Source organism: Talpa europaea (assembly GCF_964194135.1).
Source record: "Talpa europaea genome assembly, chromosome: 3".
Classification (NCBI taxonomy): domain Eukaryota; kingdom Metazoa; phylum Chordata; class Mammalia; order Eulipotyphla; family Talpidae; genus Talpa; species Talpa europaea.
The window spans coordinates 78,847,924-78,863,002 of record NC_140069.1 but is presented as its reverse complement, the minus strand read 5'-3'; the positions used below and the strand labels follow the sequence as shown (position 1 = coordinate 78,863,002).

The following is a 15,079-nucleotide window of genomic DNA, read 5'->3' as shown; positions in this document are numbered from 1 at the left end:
ATAATGATTTTTCATCTTTATTCTCCCCCCTTCAAAAGGTTTCACTGCTCCTGATGTTTAACGTTATGCAAAGACGTGTTTCTGCCAATGAATATCGCCTTATGGTTATGCTTCTGCAAATAGCCTGCTGTGAGCTGATAAAGGGATTAATGCAGCCAAAATTCTTAATCTGTGAAATTACAAATTAAATTCTCATATTAAAAATACCACCCTGAGGTATTTTTTGTGGTTTTAATTCCCCTCTGGTGTTCTGCATATATTGTGCTTGTTAATGACTGGGACAAGGCTGTCTCTGTTGGCAGCCTGCTGCACAGTGATAATGTGGAGGCATTTACTCACTGATAGAAACTGGATTTAACACTGGCTGATAAACTAAGTGGCAAGTGGGTAATAAGTCCATATTAACAGAAAAGTACTACTATAGAATTCAGAATGCCGTCAAAATCCTGGCTTAAACTCAATCATCGAGTCAGATGGGATTGAGATGTCACCAAGGAGGAGTGAGATCATTACAAGTTACACTAAATGGGAAAACAAGCCATATGTTGGAGTTTGATGAACCATAAACTAATGAACCTATTTACATTATTTATTTTTTTCAGGATAGGCAGATATGTTATTAATTCATTACTTTTCCAGAGGGATTTCACCTTTTTTTCTTAAAATGGGGCCAGCTCTGTAGACTTTTAGAAGGATGTAGGGTAGAATATAGAAAAAACACGAGTTGGCATATAGGAAGTGACTTACTAAGCATAGAAGGAGTAGTAGAGTAATATATCTGTGGTCTCTTTAGGGTTAAAAAAAGTAATTAAAATTAAATGTGGGTTATCAAAAGAGATTCAGGGCAAGAATAGCCAAGCAGAATTGTTACTTGGGCCTTCGTGCCCAAATGAAGGGTTATTGTTGTCATGAAGAATTCAATATTAGAGAGAGTGTAAAGTCCAAGAGATCAAAGAAACAACTTTATGTATGTCTATGGTAGATGCTATACACCCAAGAATTAATAAGACATAGTATAAATATTTACACATATACACAGTATGTTAATTTTTAAGGCACAGTAAAGAGTGTGAGAAAAATTTCTCTGATTGGTATTTAGAAAGAACGTTATCACCACTGAACAAAAATTTTCTTACTGCAACAGTGTTTTGTAAAATTTCACAAGAGTTCTGTTTCACACTTTGGAAGAAAGATGAGATCCTCCCAGCCATAAATCCTCCCCCCCAAATATTTAAAATATAATTGAAAAGGGCTGTATAAATATGAACACTTTTGTAAAAACAAAACAAAAACCCACCCAAGAATGTGTTTTGTTTTAAAAGATCCAGAGAAGAGCAGTCTGTATGAATACCAAGAGCATTTGTAGTTAAAATGAATTACATGTCTTCAGTTCTTACATGTCAATTCAGTGCATTAGCCAATTGCCAACTCTGTTCGTCAGCTCACTGCATAGCAGTCCTTTTTAAGGTTATTATTACAACCAAGATGGTCTCCGAGAATCAAACAAAAATGAATCATTTCTCCTCTGTGTATTGCAGCCAGTCAGAAAGTATTGCATGCATAAAGCACTAAATATGTAAATCATATTTTCCTTTTCCTTTATGATGCCTCAGATCATTTTTTTGGACACACACATAACCAGATACAAAGACATGCAGCTGCAGACTGCACAGCAGAGATAGCAAAAAAAGGAATCCATTTTCTTCCTATGTCGGGTAAGCTAGTAATTGAATGGCAGGATTCCACTGAATATATACACCAACAATCACCCTGTCCTTCCTCCCTCTGCCCCATCTCTAAATTCACATACATGCTTATATGTATGCATGTAATACACACATTGATTAATCTGGCTTACACACATGAAAACATGATTTATTCTATATTCATGTTACATATAACTGCTAAAATGATGTCCCTAGTTTGATTGGTTGTTGAAAATTTGTCATACTCACTATCAGTCAGTTCCCATAGCCGTGGAGGCAGGTCACTAAAATACTCATGGCTCAAGGCGGCCTGTGCTGATAGTCTGTTCTTTGGGGAACACTGTAGGAGTTTGGAGGCCAGATCTTCTGCATGATTCACATAGCTGAGCCTGAAAACACAAGCAAAACAGAGACATCAGAATAGAGAAGAAACTCTACTACATAAGACATAAGGCTCACATAATTTTTCTGGACTTATTTATTGTTGGCAAATTAAAAAAAAAAACCTAAATTACCTGTTGAAAATATACAAAAGCAAGATTCACATTGGTTCTTAAAGTCTCTTTTCCTCTAAAATGACTTTACTCTTGCTATCTTAGTCTTACTGATTTAAAATATTTCTATTATAAGCAAATGGTTGATTCTTTCAGGATACAGCTGGTTCAGAGGTAGCAAATTTATGTAGACTATTTATCAAATAATTGCCAGAATTTTGTCCTAAAACTTATACTGTATAAGTATCTAGATACCTCTATAAGAAATTAATGGAAAGTAAATAGAAAAAAACTAAAATAAAACTGTTATTCAGGGCCTCCCCGGTAGCACAAGAGATTAAGCACAGACTGTGAAGCTATCAGCAGCCTATGCAGCATGAGTTTGATCCCCGGCTGGCCAGGAAACTGACCCACATGGCACAGCAGACCTCTCCTGTCTCGCCCACTGCTCCCCTCAGCAGTGTTTTTCAGTTGATCTGCCTGTTCTGCTTCCCACTCTGTCTCTGGTGAATCCCCATCGCCCCCCCACACCTCTGGCCTGTACCCCAGTTCTTGTATGCATAAATAAATAAACCTTTAAAAAAAAAACAAACAGAACTGTTATTCAATTCTCCAGTTACTAAAGCCACTTTTCCTCTAAGAATTTGCACCTTCTTATATTGAGTTTGAAATTACTGGAATGAGTACTCTTCTAAATATCAACAATCATGCAGGTTAACAAAGGGGATACGCTTTAACCAGATGGAGCCAAATCAATTCAAGATGACCTTTAAGACAACAGTAGGTAGAAAATATGTGTCTCAAGATTACAAAAAAGCAGAGAAGTTAAGTCTTCCATGTGGTACACTTTCAAATGGTAGCGGTCCAGGGCAGCCTTGTTTATCATGCATCCTCTATTTCATTACTTAGTGCAATCAAACCCAGACAATTACCATCATAATGATAATAAGTGTTCATAATCATTTGTGTATAGTTGAATATGTGTCAAGCACTTCCCTAGGCACTTTCACAATCTCTCATATTTATTATTGTCCAACAAGGCAATGCTGTTCCCCTCTAACAGAAGTGGAAGCTAAGTAGGAGAAGGTAGTGGATTGCTCAATTAGCAGGTTGAGTGAATTCAAATCATCCAGGACTACCTGACTCTCAAGTGGTTTGCATTTGCCATGCTCTCAGATCATCTCTAAGGGCTTTTATGCAAGGATTCCTGAGTTTCTGCAACAAGTTGCAAAAAGTACAGTGACTCTCAAAGGTGGCCAGACGGGAGTGAAGGAAAGTTGCTTCTACCATTGAAAGCCATGAAAGCCCTAGACTCACAATTTAACAATAAGCATCATTCTGGAATGATCAACAACTCTCCCCTTTCCCTTCCACAAGCAGCTCTTTAGTATTGATTTAAAACAGTTATGGGGGCAAGATGGTTGGGAATGAAGAAGAGGAGAGGAAGTAACATATTGAGTAGAGGATGGGAAAAGGAGAAGAGCAAAGAAAAATATTGCTCCCAAAAGCCAACCAAAGAGAATTTGTCTCTAAATTTTCATACATGAAGAACTCACAGATGAATTCAGAGTTTGACCACTGCAATGGCTAAATTTTGAAAACTGATCAATAGCTTGGTTTCATACGTCTCTACCTGGCAAAGAGAAATTTCTTCATAGGAAAAGAAAGAACTCTCAAAATTCTCTACAATGTTTCCCCCTTCCCTTTAAGGGCCTAGGACCATCCAGGTTATTCCTTTCTTTTCACAAAACTGTCTAAATATTGTAAACTTTTCATTATTTTTTTTGAAAAATATCAAATGCAAAGTTTGTGATAGCTAAACTTCATCGTAAAATTTGCACTTATACTGGATGCATAGCTTATATAAAATCCTGGTGAGCAATACATCAGCATCAATTTTACATAGCTTTGAAAAAGGAGAACAAGAGTGTCAAATGGAGGCTACATCTGTGTTTTAGGCCTAATTTTGTTACAAGAGTGATGACTCCATTATATCCGCAGTCGTTCTAGCTCCAACAAGTCATGAATTGCCCTTGACATATGATTTCACTGTTTTGAATCATTATGAATATTTAGAGTTGTGTTTATTTTTGCAATAGACTATTGATCACAGTAATGCATGCATATGCAACTAAATATAAGAAATTAACCATTACCCTTCCCTCAAATTGACTAAACTTGTTAGTAACATTGATGAAATAAATGAATGTTTGTGATACTCAGTTTATTTGTGCACAAATATTTATGCATAGAATTTTAATTTAGAAATTTGCATTTCAAGAACTTGCATTTCAAGAACTAATTTTATTCCAGCTTTCCATATGCATTGTCAACATCTGTCTTTGTCATTATCAGAACCACTTTTTGAGTCCATTTATGTTGTTTAAGATATGACATTTCTCTGATATCTTATTTGGAAGTTTTATTCTAATCCTTAAGTGCACCTTATCGAAATGTTAGAATGACTGTGGTGGTTGCTTATAAATTCCCATTGTGATGGCAAATTTTTAAATATTTCCTTGTAACTCCATCAATTTTTGTTTTCTATATTCTAAAGCAGGGTAATTAAATGCATAACAGTCTAGCACTGTTATCTCTTTCTAGTAAATTAACTCATTAATCCTTCTGTAGTGACCCTCTTTATCTTTAATAAAGCTTTATGGGCTAAAGTTCACTTTTTTCTCATATTAATTTAATGACTTTAATCTCTTATTTAGTATTTCCTGGTATACCTTTTGTTACCATCTTTTCATGTTTCATTCCCACAATTTTAAGGTGTCTCTTTCATAAATATTATATAGTCAGGTTTAGTATTTATTCAATTAAACAATCCTCTATCTTTGAAGGACAAAATTTAGTCTACTTAGATTTTGTGATTACTAATATATTTGGAATTACCTGCCATTTAATTCTTGCCTTCTATTTTGTGCTGCTTTACCTTTTTTCCTTCTTTTCCTACCTTCTTTTGGATTTTAAAAATTCAACATTTTCCTTTTTTTGTTTTAGAAGTTATATATCCTATTTTGTTGTGTTTAGTGATTACTCTCAGCTTTTCCTATTTTCGCATTTCAATATTTAGATGTTTAAACCCTCACACTAAGTTTTTACAAGCTGGTGGACAGTGAGAAATAATTTTTGCCCCAGACCTATAATCATACATTCCAGAATATATGATTAATTAATATCACTATACATTTCATTAATTGCACAATAAGCCCAATTATCAACTATATAAATAATAAGTTACAGAGCACATCAGGAATATAAAATACTGGATGTCTTTCCCATTCATTAGTAGAAACTAATTTCTCTTTCTGCAAAAAAATATTGGGGGAGATGGAAAAAAAATCACTCAAACACAAATAGATGGCCAATGATTTCCAGTAAAAGTGGGGAAAATTGACACAATTTTCTGAAATTTTATGATTAACAATTATTTTCATTACAACTACAAAGCATCTCTACCTTTAAACTAATATTTACTAAACTGAAGGGCATATTCCATACATCTGCACCAGACAAGCACAACATTTTGCTAAGAATACTTAATAGCTCATTCCCAGTTTTTTTTTCATGTCCTCTCTTTTAAGTTGCACCCAAAAGTGAAAACATTAAATTAACTTTAAGACATTTTTATCTGGTGACATTAAAAATATGTGCTTCTGTATAATGTGGACTTTATATGAACTTTTCAACCGAAGGTTTGCAATTTTCAAAGTGAGGTTTTCATAAAGGCACAAAATGAGAGTTATAGCAAGACATTTACAAATCATCAAACTTGATCAAAAGTCAACAAGATCTGTGGTTACACAAACCAAATGTATATTGTCCTAAATGTGGGATATATAAAGTAGCAGGAAAATAGCTGCTGAGGCCCTAATGTCAATGTTTGAAATGACTGAAGGGATAAACTATAGACAATCTAGACTATTTTTCATAGTTCCTGGGGCTTTAGTTCTGTATGATTATGCACAAATAGCATACTGGGTATTTTGGCATCCAATCTAAGTTTCTTATAAATTGATAAAATTCAGGAATGGAACAGATTTGAAGAAGGAAAGGTCAATTGACAAAAATGATAAGCACATTCTAAATGCTGAACAGCAAGAATCTTTTGCTAACTTTTCAAGCCAGTTGATCATAATCCAAACACAGAGGCTGCAATTCTGGCAAGCTTGGTGCCTGAGGAACCTGATCAAAACTCCTATGAAATCTTTAGATTTCTCATTCATAGAATCTACATGTTGGATAATATGCATGGTAACTGGGTCCTGTGTTAAGTCCCATTTCCAAGACAATGGCTTCAGGCAGCCCAGTTTTATTGACTATTGGTACTGGGAAGTGCAGCTGCATTTCTTTTTTCTTTTTTTTTTTTCTTAAATTTTTTTTTAAAGATTTATTTATTTAGGGCCTTCCCTGGTGGCACAGCGGTTGAGCGCTGGGCTGCGAAGCTGCCTGCAGCCTCTGCAGCGCCGGTTCGATCCCCAGCCGCCAGCAAGGGTCCCACATGGTGCATAGACCTCTCCTGTCGTGCCCGCTGCTCCCCTCAGCAGTGTATTTCGTCACTCTGCCTGTTCTGTTTCTGGCTCTGGTGAATTTTCTCACCCTCCCCGCTTCTGACTGTAACGTAGTGCTTGAAGCACTAGGGTGAGAGAATTCACCAGAGCCAGAGCGGGGAACAGAACAGGCAGACCGAGGAAGTACACTGCTGAGGGGAGCAGAGGGCACAGCAGGAGAGGTCTATGCACCATGTGGGACCCTCGCCAGTGGCTGGGGATCGAACCGGCACTGCAGAGGCTGCGGGCAGCTTCGCAGCCCAGCGCTCAGCCGCTGTGCCACCGGGGGAGGCCCTGCATTTTTAATTTTCTGCTGCACTATATGTGGGTTAGCTCTCTAGCCGGGGATAGAACTGAGACTATAGCAGTGATAGCGCTGAGACTTAACTCCTAGGCCTCCAGGGAGGTTCTGCAGCTGCATTTTTAGATAATACTTCACTCAAATACAGAAGTTGCTTGTCTTTAAAAGCTCCATCCCATTTTATCTTATGGAATTTATACATTTCCATTATTTCATTATACCTCCAATTAATGCTAGGATAAAAGTAGTAGAGCTCTCACAGGACCTACAACAGATGACTGATACAACAACCAGGTTCTTCAAGAATAGTATGACATGACCAATCATTAACAGTCTGGCCGGATATCAGTGTACCAGCACCAAATGGACAATCCAGAACCTTAGAAACCTTTCTTCATGAAAGCAGTGGTATAACTTACTACTACTATGGTAATGCCACGCTTGGTAAGTTGGACTGTCCTATGTGTGAATTCAAAAGGGTTGTATGGTTCATTCAAACCATTTAATTTACTTAAGAAACACTCCATAGGATTTGAAAGACTTAAAAAAAAAATAAATACAGAAGAGCTGTAAAGAAATTGAAATCCACTTCGATATGCTGCACTTGAAATTTGCCATGCTTTGAGCAGTATGAGTTTGGCAGTAATGGGAAGTGAGATGAACCTCCTAGCAAGTAACAGCAATTTTTTAATCAGATAATCAGGTAACAGAACAGAAAGTAAGTTCCCCTAGGTTTAACCCATCTAGGTCAAAACTCTTGTAAAATTATTTCCTGATTTTAATTCAATCCTCCTCTGTCCTAGTGGATCCCTCTTACAGAGCTTCTTGGTGGAGTAGCAAAAAATTTCTATAGTCCACTTGTCTGGGTCATGCTAGCAATAGTCTTCCTTGCCCTTCAGGAAATAACTATGTGAACAAGAACACCACAAAACAACTCTATCCATGGTCATCAGTGTCTTCTTTGGTATAAATTGGTTTAGTGTTTTTACCATCAACTTCTACACTTTATGCCTTGACCCTCAATACTCCAAATTAAGTTCCTTAACTTTTTAACATTTAGTTTATTTAAAGTTTTGAGCTAAGCTTTACTTTACCATCCTGCTAAACAATACACAAACATCACAACAATTTAATTCTGATAACATTAATCCCATTTTTTTTCATGTTATTATTGTCTAATGTTTTATTTCTATTAAATATGCTTTTTCAAGACACTTTAGACAGTTTCATTATTTAGATTTAACCATGTTTATAATTTTGTTTAAGCACCTTTCTCCTCATGTTTTAGACATCGCTTCCCAGGTTTTGTTTGTTTGTTTGTTTGAAAAATACAAACTTTAGATGTTCTTTTCATGAAGATCATTTGGTGGTAAATTCTATCAGTTTTGTTTTTATACCGAATAATTGGGTAGGGATATAATTCTAAGATAAAAGCATTTTTCCTCAAAACTTCTGTTGTTACTGCCCATTAGTTCTTCATTTGTAATGAAAGTGTTCTTTTGATTTAACCTGATTGGTGTCCATTGTGTTTCCTGAATTTAATGTTTCATGACTTTCAACAATTTTGGAAAAAATTACTCAGGGATTACTTTCTGAATATTGTCTTTCCCTGACAATCTCTCTTCTCTCATTATAACTCAGTAATTTTATTTTTGTCATCTTTACTCGTTCTTTAATATTTGCCATCTGTTAGTCCTTCTGTTCTCCATTGTGGGTAAGCCATCTTCCAGTTCAACTACTTCTGTAGTCAGCTGCATCTAATATGCTGTTTTCCCCATTCATTTTGTTTTTGTGTACTTTTTAAATCTGAAAATAAATTTACATTTTCAATTTTGATGGTTTCTGGTTCAAGTTTTAAATTTTACCTTTTATTTCCTGATAACATTTAAGGAACAGTTAGGATCTATGTCTGATAATTCCCACTATCTGAAGTTCTGGGTGAGGGGGTGGCACTTGCTTTTCCTATTGACCTTCACAGTAACTTTTTCTCATGTTTTATAATTCTGGATTGTGAACTCATGCTTGTGTAATGTTAATCTGTGACTCCTGAGGCATCTGAGGTAAGATTATGCTTTTGCACATGGATTTTCTTTTGTCCTGCTAGTTGCTTATGTTGGCTTCCCAGACCAGGTGAGTTATATAAATCCACACCTAAACTTGTAGAATTCTAAGGGGAGATTTCTTCATTCCCCCCACCCCCCAGAGTCAAGGCTGAGACAATTGTCATTGCTATCTCTCTTTCCTGGAAGTAAATTTGTGTTTGAGCCAGCCTAATATTGAGTCTGGAGTGCTTTGAGGTTTCAACTCCATGTGTAGAACTTCAATACCTATGTCCCACCTTTCTTTTGTTTCCAGACCCTGGAATGGCTCTGCATTTCTGTTTTAGCAAGCTCTCCAGAGCAGCTGCAACTTTAGTATTTACTTAACATTATCACTCTGGTTTCTTCATTCTCAGCCCACCAAGAGATCACTTATTTTCTTCTTGGTACATCTATGCATAGGCATTTGAATGGATACACTAGTATTTTATCCAACATTTTAGGTGACTTTTAGTGGTAATAAAAGAGGCTTTCCCCACAGGTATATGCTTATAATCCCTACAATCTAATTAATTACTACGTAATCATCTAGACTTGCAATTTTTATGTCTTTCTGAAATAATTACTACATTAGCCTCTTCTTTTTTAAACAAATTCTTTTAGGTCACTTCTATAAAAAGGCAAAAACTTGCTAACTAAAGTGTTTCAGTCTAATGTTCCTTTACCATACAATGTTATAAATGAGTTTCAAATGCATTATCCTAAATAGAAGAAGCAAAGGTTACATACTATAAATTTCCACTTATATGACATTCCAGAAAAGGCAAAATTTTAGGGACAAAAAAGTAATCAGTAGTTGTCAGAAGCTTGGGGTGGGGGAAGGAAAGATTGATAATATGGCAGAGGAGAATTTTTTCAGATGAGTACATCTTGATCAAGAAGGATGGGCATCAGACCATCTAGAGATGGAAGAGGACAGGGTTAGGAGGATTTTTCAAGAAAACTCAGCAGAGTGAGCAGTTTAGAGAAAGAAGAGTTACACGTTTTTCACAAGGAACATTCAAGTCATTAGAAGTGGAGAGCTGAATTTTGTGAGTGTCTAACATTGGGACTTCTGAGTTTTAAGTGCCCTGGTCCTGGTCCTGATGTCTCAAGGGGGTATTCTGACAAATGGGGAGATGCTACTACCTAAGGTGAGTTGACTCATCAGTGTTGGCCCTTGGTCACTGAGTGGGGATCATTTGTATAAACTGACCCTGAGCTCAGTGAGGGTGCACTCATTCAACCTTTAAAGTTCATGAAAGGTGACATAAATCTGGCAGGGTACCCGGGGTCAAGAGACCCCGGGTCATATTCATTCCATATTGCTTTAAAGAAAAATATGTTGTTTGTTATTTATGGAAAACTTCCTGGGAAAAACCTAAGAAAATTAAAAATTGTTTATCTAGATGACACAGAAAAGAAACAATCCATATTGAATTCATTGTGTGTGTGTGTGTGTTGTGTAGAAAATTTTATAAGTAGCTTGCAAACAAATACTTGCAATGCAGTTGAAAATAATGGTATGCTAATCTTCTAATCATAATACATGCTCTTCATTTTCCTAATCCTTATGGATGTGACACATCTGTATGCACATACGTACATGCACACACATACAAATTTGACCTTTTTTTTAAAGACATGAAAGTAGAAAATTTGAATAGTAAAAAACAGCTTTAGAACAGAAATAAAGAAAATTCTCTATTCCTTGTGTAGATGAGTTTTTTTGCATATCAGAAATGAGGAAGATGGGAGAAATAGTCACTAAGGCTATATAGCTCTTATATTCCACATCCTCCAGTCTAGAAAGAACCTGATTGTGACCTAGAGTTGGCATCGCCATACTCGTCTGCCAGGACCAACCTACCAAACTTTTCTTTCTGCCACCAATGAAATGATCTAATAATGCCTTTCACATCTCTCCACTCAACCTTTCAATAAAATGTTTTAAAAGCTCACCTCTTAATAAATTTTAAGCCACCCTAAAAACAAAGAGCAAAGCAAATCCAGAGTATTGCCAGCCTAAAGTCTGTTGAAGTTGAGAAGAGAGAACTGAAAGAGGAGGATGAAAATGATAGTGCAAAAAAGAGGAAGAACTGGGGCTAACGCACAGTGGAAAGGGCTACTTCCTGAAAGGCATGGCTCCTGGCACAGTATGGGGAGCTACATTTGTTCAAAGACCAACTGTTTGAAGACAGTGTATTATCAATTATTATGCACAGAAGTTACCCATGTAAGTTTTATCTTGCTTGAGAAACATAGATTTAAAAAGTAAACAATCATTTTTAAGCAAAAACTTCCTAAGGTCAGTCATGCCATGGTCCTTAAGGAATATCCCCAGGAGGATGTAATTTTCTATGTTTGAAGTGAGATTCGAACTGTCCTGGTCTTTTATTTAAAGGTACCTTACAAATGTCTTTTCTTTAAAGGTACCTTACAAACTGAAGGCAAGTTTTTTTAGTTTCTGTGTTTTTACACTGCAGTTTCAGAAAACTCCTAAAACTGTTAATGCATCTGTTGTAGACCTAAGACAACTTACACTTAGTTCCCAAAAGTTGATTTGTATATATCTCTATTAAAAAAAAATCTTCACTAGGATTTAACAACAAATTTAGCTTTATTTCATAAATTAGTTCCTGAAAGCTAGACATTTAGAGTAAAGTTATAGTAGGTTCAATTTACTTATTTGATCATTCAATGGAGATACTGTTTTTATATAAAAGCTTAAAAGAATGAAAAGACTAATTATAATAAAGTAAAAATCAAAATCAACAAGCAACTATAAACCAAGGATACACTATGGGGGTGGGAGGGATTGTGGTCAAAATAAAGGGGGGAAGGAATTGTATGGGAACTATAACCAAGATGAAAATGCATACATTATGCAAAAATGAAAAATGATGTAAAATATATATAAAATAAAATAAAATTTTAAAAAAGCTTAAAAGGAAATAAAAGGAGACAAAAACTTTTAGCATGTTCTTCACTTGCTTTCTATGACGGGACAGAACTATGTATACCAAGTCTCTATGCCTGAAGCATTAAAAGTGTGCTTTGTCTTGGTGAGTGATGCAGAAGGTATCAATATCCATGCTTTACTTACTGTTTCCCTCTTTAAGAGCAAAGCCAGAGGGGCTGGATCTTTTCACTGAACAGTGGACATATTTTGTCTCTGTGCCAAAGATACCAATGTGGGCACCGGTCACTGGAGCACACAACGGATGTCTTGAAAATGATTTGTGAAGAAGTCTACCCTGCCGAAGACAAGTCTGACTTCCCCCCCGCTGTATTGAACAAAACTGTCAGATGTAGCCCTCTCTCTTGACTACACATAAAAAGTAAAATGCTCCTTTAATCACCTTCCTATCAAACTTTTTGACTGAGAGGGAGGATTATGGTCATAAAAGTGCTTTGATTTTTCAAAAATTACTTTAGAAAATAAGCTCATATTTATTTATTTTGCAACGAAGGGTCAGTAACTGGTCAAGTGAAATATCAGGGGAATTCTCTGAACTTTGGAGAAAAAAAAAAGACTAATTCCAGGAAAGATTTAAGCCTGAGCAGTGAACTTCTCAACCCCAGGTGCTGGACTGTGCAATGAACTGAAAGGCAAGATCCTCAGTAGCATTAATAATGAAGACACAGAGTTGTTTAATTCAGAGACTTCCTCTGTCAATGCACTGCTTGTTTAAAAAAAAATTAATGAGATCTTCCCCTCAAGGTATACAGACAACATTTTTATATTTGTTTCCATAAATAGGTTGTTTCATATTGCACAGAAATTGTTAAATGCTCATTCATTCCATTGAGTCTATTGAATACACAATCTCCTCGACCAGTTTCATTCCTGTAATTGTCAGCTTTCTTGACTGTCAAAGTGCTAAATAATGATAATGTTATTTGTAGGGACCCATTTTATAGTTTACAAAATGTTTTCATATGTATTATTTTATATGATTCAGATAATTAAAGAGTTATACTTATAAAATATCCAGACTTCTCTTAATCTTATTGTCCACTACATGCCATGTGGAAAATCTAGTATGTAAATATGTATATGTATATGTGTATATACATGGCTTTTAATAGACACACTGATATAAGGACATTAAGGACACCCTGCATTTTCTACAATTTTCCTTCTTTTATTCTAAACTCTATTGCTTAAGAGAACATTCTTTCTACAATCCTGTTAACACCCACATTGTCTTATATTAAATAAAGACGACAGAGAGAGTTCAGCCTTAAATTGGACAAGATGAATAACTGCCAAAACCAGTCATACTAATCCATCCTGGTAGGTCTTTCCTTTGGTTCTAACCCTTACTCAGTACATAGTTGCCCTTGCAGTAAACTCTATCTTGTGGAAAAGTACAGAAAGTGCTGAAGAGTCCTCAGCAGGATGTGAATGAATTAAGTTTTTGAAAACGCCAACACTGACACTCTTAAGAGTATCACAAGCTGCCAAAAGTGGGGCAGTAAAAGGAAAATGTTAAATTCTTGTTATGGATTTCAGATGCTCTAACCTAGCGCTAAGCTAAGTAATTTTTACCCCAAATTCCTAGTTTGATTTTATATATTACTATTTTCTGCCCTCCTTGGAAGAAGTGGTATCACTAATAAACATGTATTCTGAAATCAAATAAAGAGTGGTCTGGCTTTTAAAAAATGGTTAACTTATGATACAATCATACTAGTCTTTCCCATGTACTAAAATGAAGTTATTGATTTTCATATTTACATATCATAAATCTATTGGTGCATGCATGTATCATCATAAAATATTCATGGAAAAAAATTTAGCATGTGAACTTCATGTTACATTCTTTTCAACAAAAGCCCTTGCATTTTATTTTAAAAGCAGTACAGCCTGCCTTGTTTTGATCCTTGTGGGTAAGAACTTTTTTACAGTTAGGTAGTATTCTTAACCTAAATTAAACAGACTCTTATTTCTATTATAAAAATATTTAAATCTATTTTTACTGAACTACCACTAAGGTAGACCATGCTGCCATTCAAGCCTCTTACCAGGAAAGAACTGGTTAACTCCCTCACTGCATCGTTTTTTGCAGAGACCCCATTTTAATTTCTTCTCCAATTCTACTGACGTGCCTAGTGGCAGTGACTTTTTTGAGTTATAAACTTTTATTTTTTAATAGCTGTTATTGAAACACTATAATTCATATGCACTTAACCTATAATTCCACAGGCCTAAACAACATAATTTTCAAAAATTACTCTGACATTAGTTGAAACTTGCCAAATATTGACATTTTTCTTATCTAGCAGAGCACAAACCTGGTAGGAATTATACGTGTACTCAGTTACAGTTTAGGAAAGATTCCTAGATTTGACTAGTGATTATAAGAGTCTATAATAGTTTGGAAATTAATTCTAATAATAATGTCATTAACAGCAGAAAAGACACAAATAGTTGCTTTTCAGTTCTCTGACTACAGGATGTGATAGATGAAGACATATTCTTTTTTTTTTTTTTTTTTTTTTTTGGTGGGACCCTCGCTGGTGGCTGGGGATCGAACTGGCACTGCAGAGGCTGCGGGCAGCCTCGCAATCCAGCGCTCAACCGCTGCGCCACCAGGGGAGGCCCGAAGATATATTCTATTTCAATAAAAAAAAAATAGTAATTACCCTGGTAATCAGAAGGATAAAACTTTCAGAATATTAAAAAAAAAAATTCTACACCCGCAAGTCAATGTAGAATATCCTCAAAATCCAAAGGATGTGTGTTAAACAGAATTGCTTTCAACTTCCCAGTTATTTCATTTACAATTATATCCCATCACAAACACAAGCCACATGATCTGGCCCCTCTGCCCCTGTATGGAATTCCATTGTTACATGAAGGACATCAGGCAACTCGTGACCTTTCCTGCTTCTGGATATAGATCAGGATAAAATTAATAGTTCTCTCCTGCTTCAC

The 15,079-nt window shown here is 35.7% G+C and overlaps 1 protein-coding gene across 4 annotated transcripts in view; it reads right to left on the bottom strand.

The window, feature by feature from the left end:
* The window catches only part of CDK14 (cyclin dependent kinase 14), a gene marked incomplete at both ends in the record, with an annotated part of 470,170 nt that overhangs the window by 3,671 nt on the left and 451,420 nt on the right, over positions 1-15,079 (bottom strand). For all 4 annotated transcript variants that reach the window (XM_084229436.1, XM_084229437.1, XM_084229438.1 and 1 more), the window contains one exon: positions 1,956-2,095. In XM_084229436.1, coding sequence (XP_084085562.1) covers positions 1,956-2,095 — 140 coding nt within the window. The remainder of the gene's footprint in view (positions 1-1,955; positions 2,096-15,079) is intronic.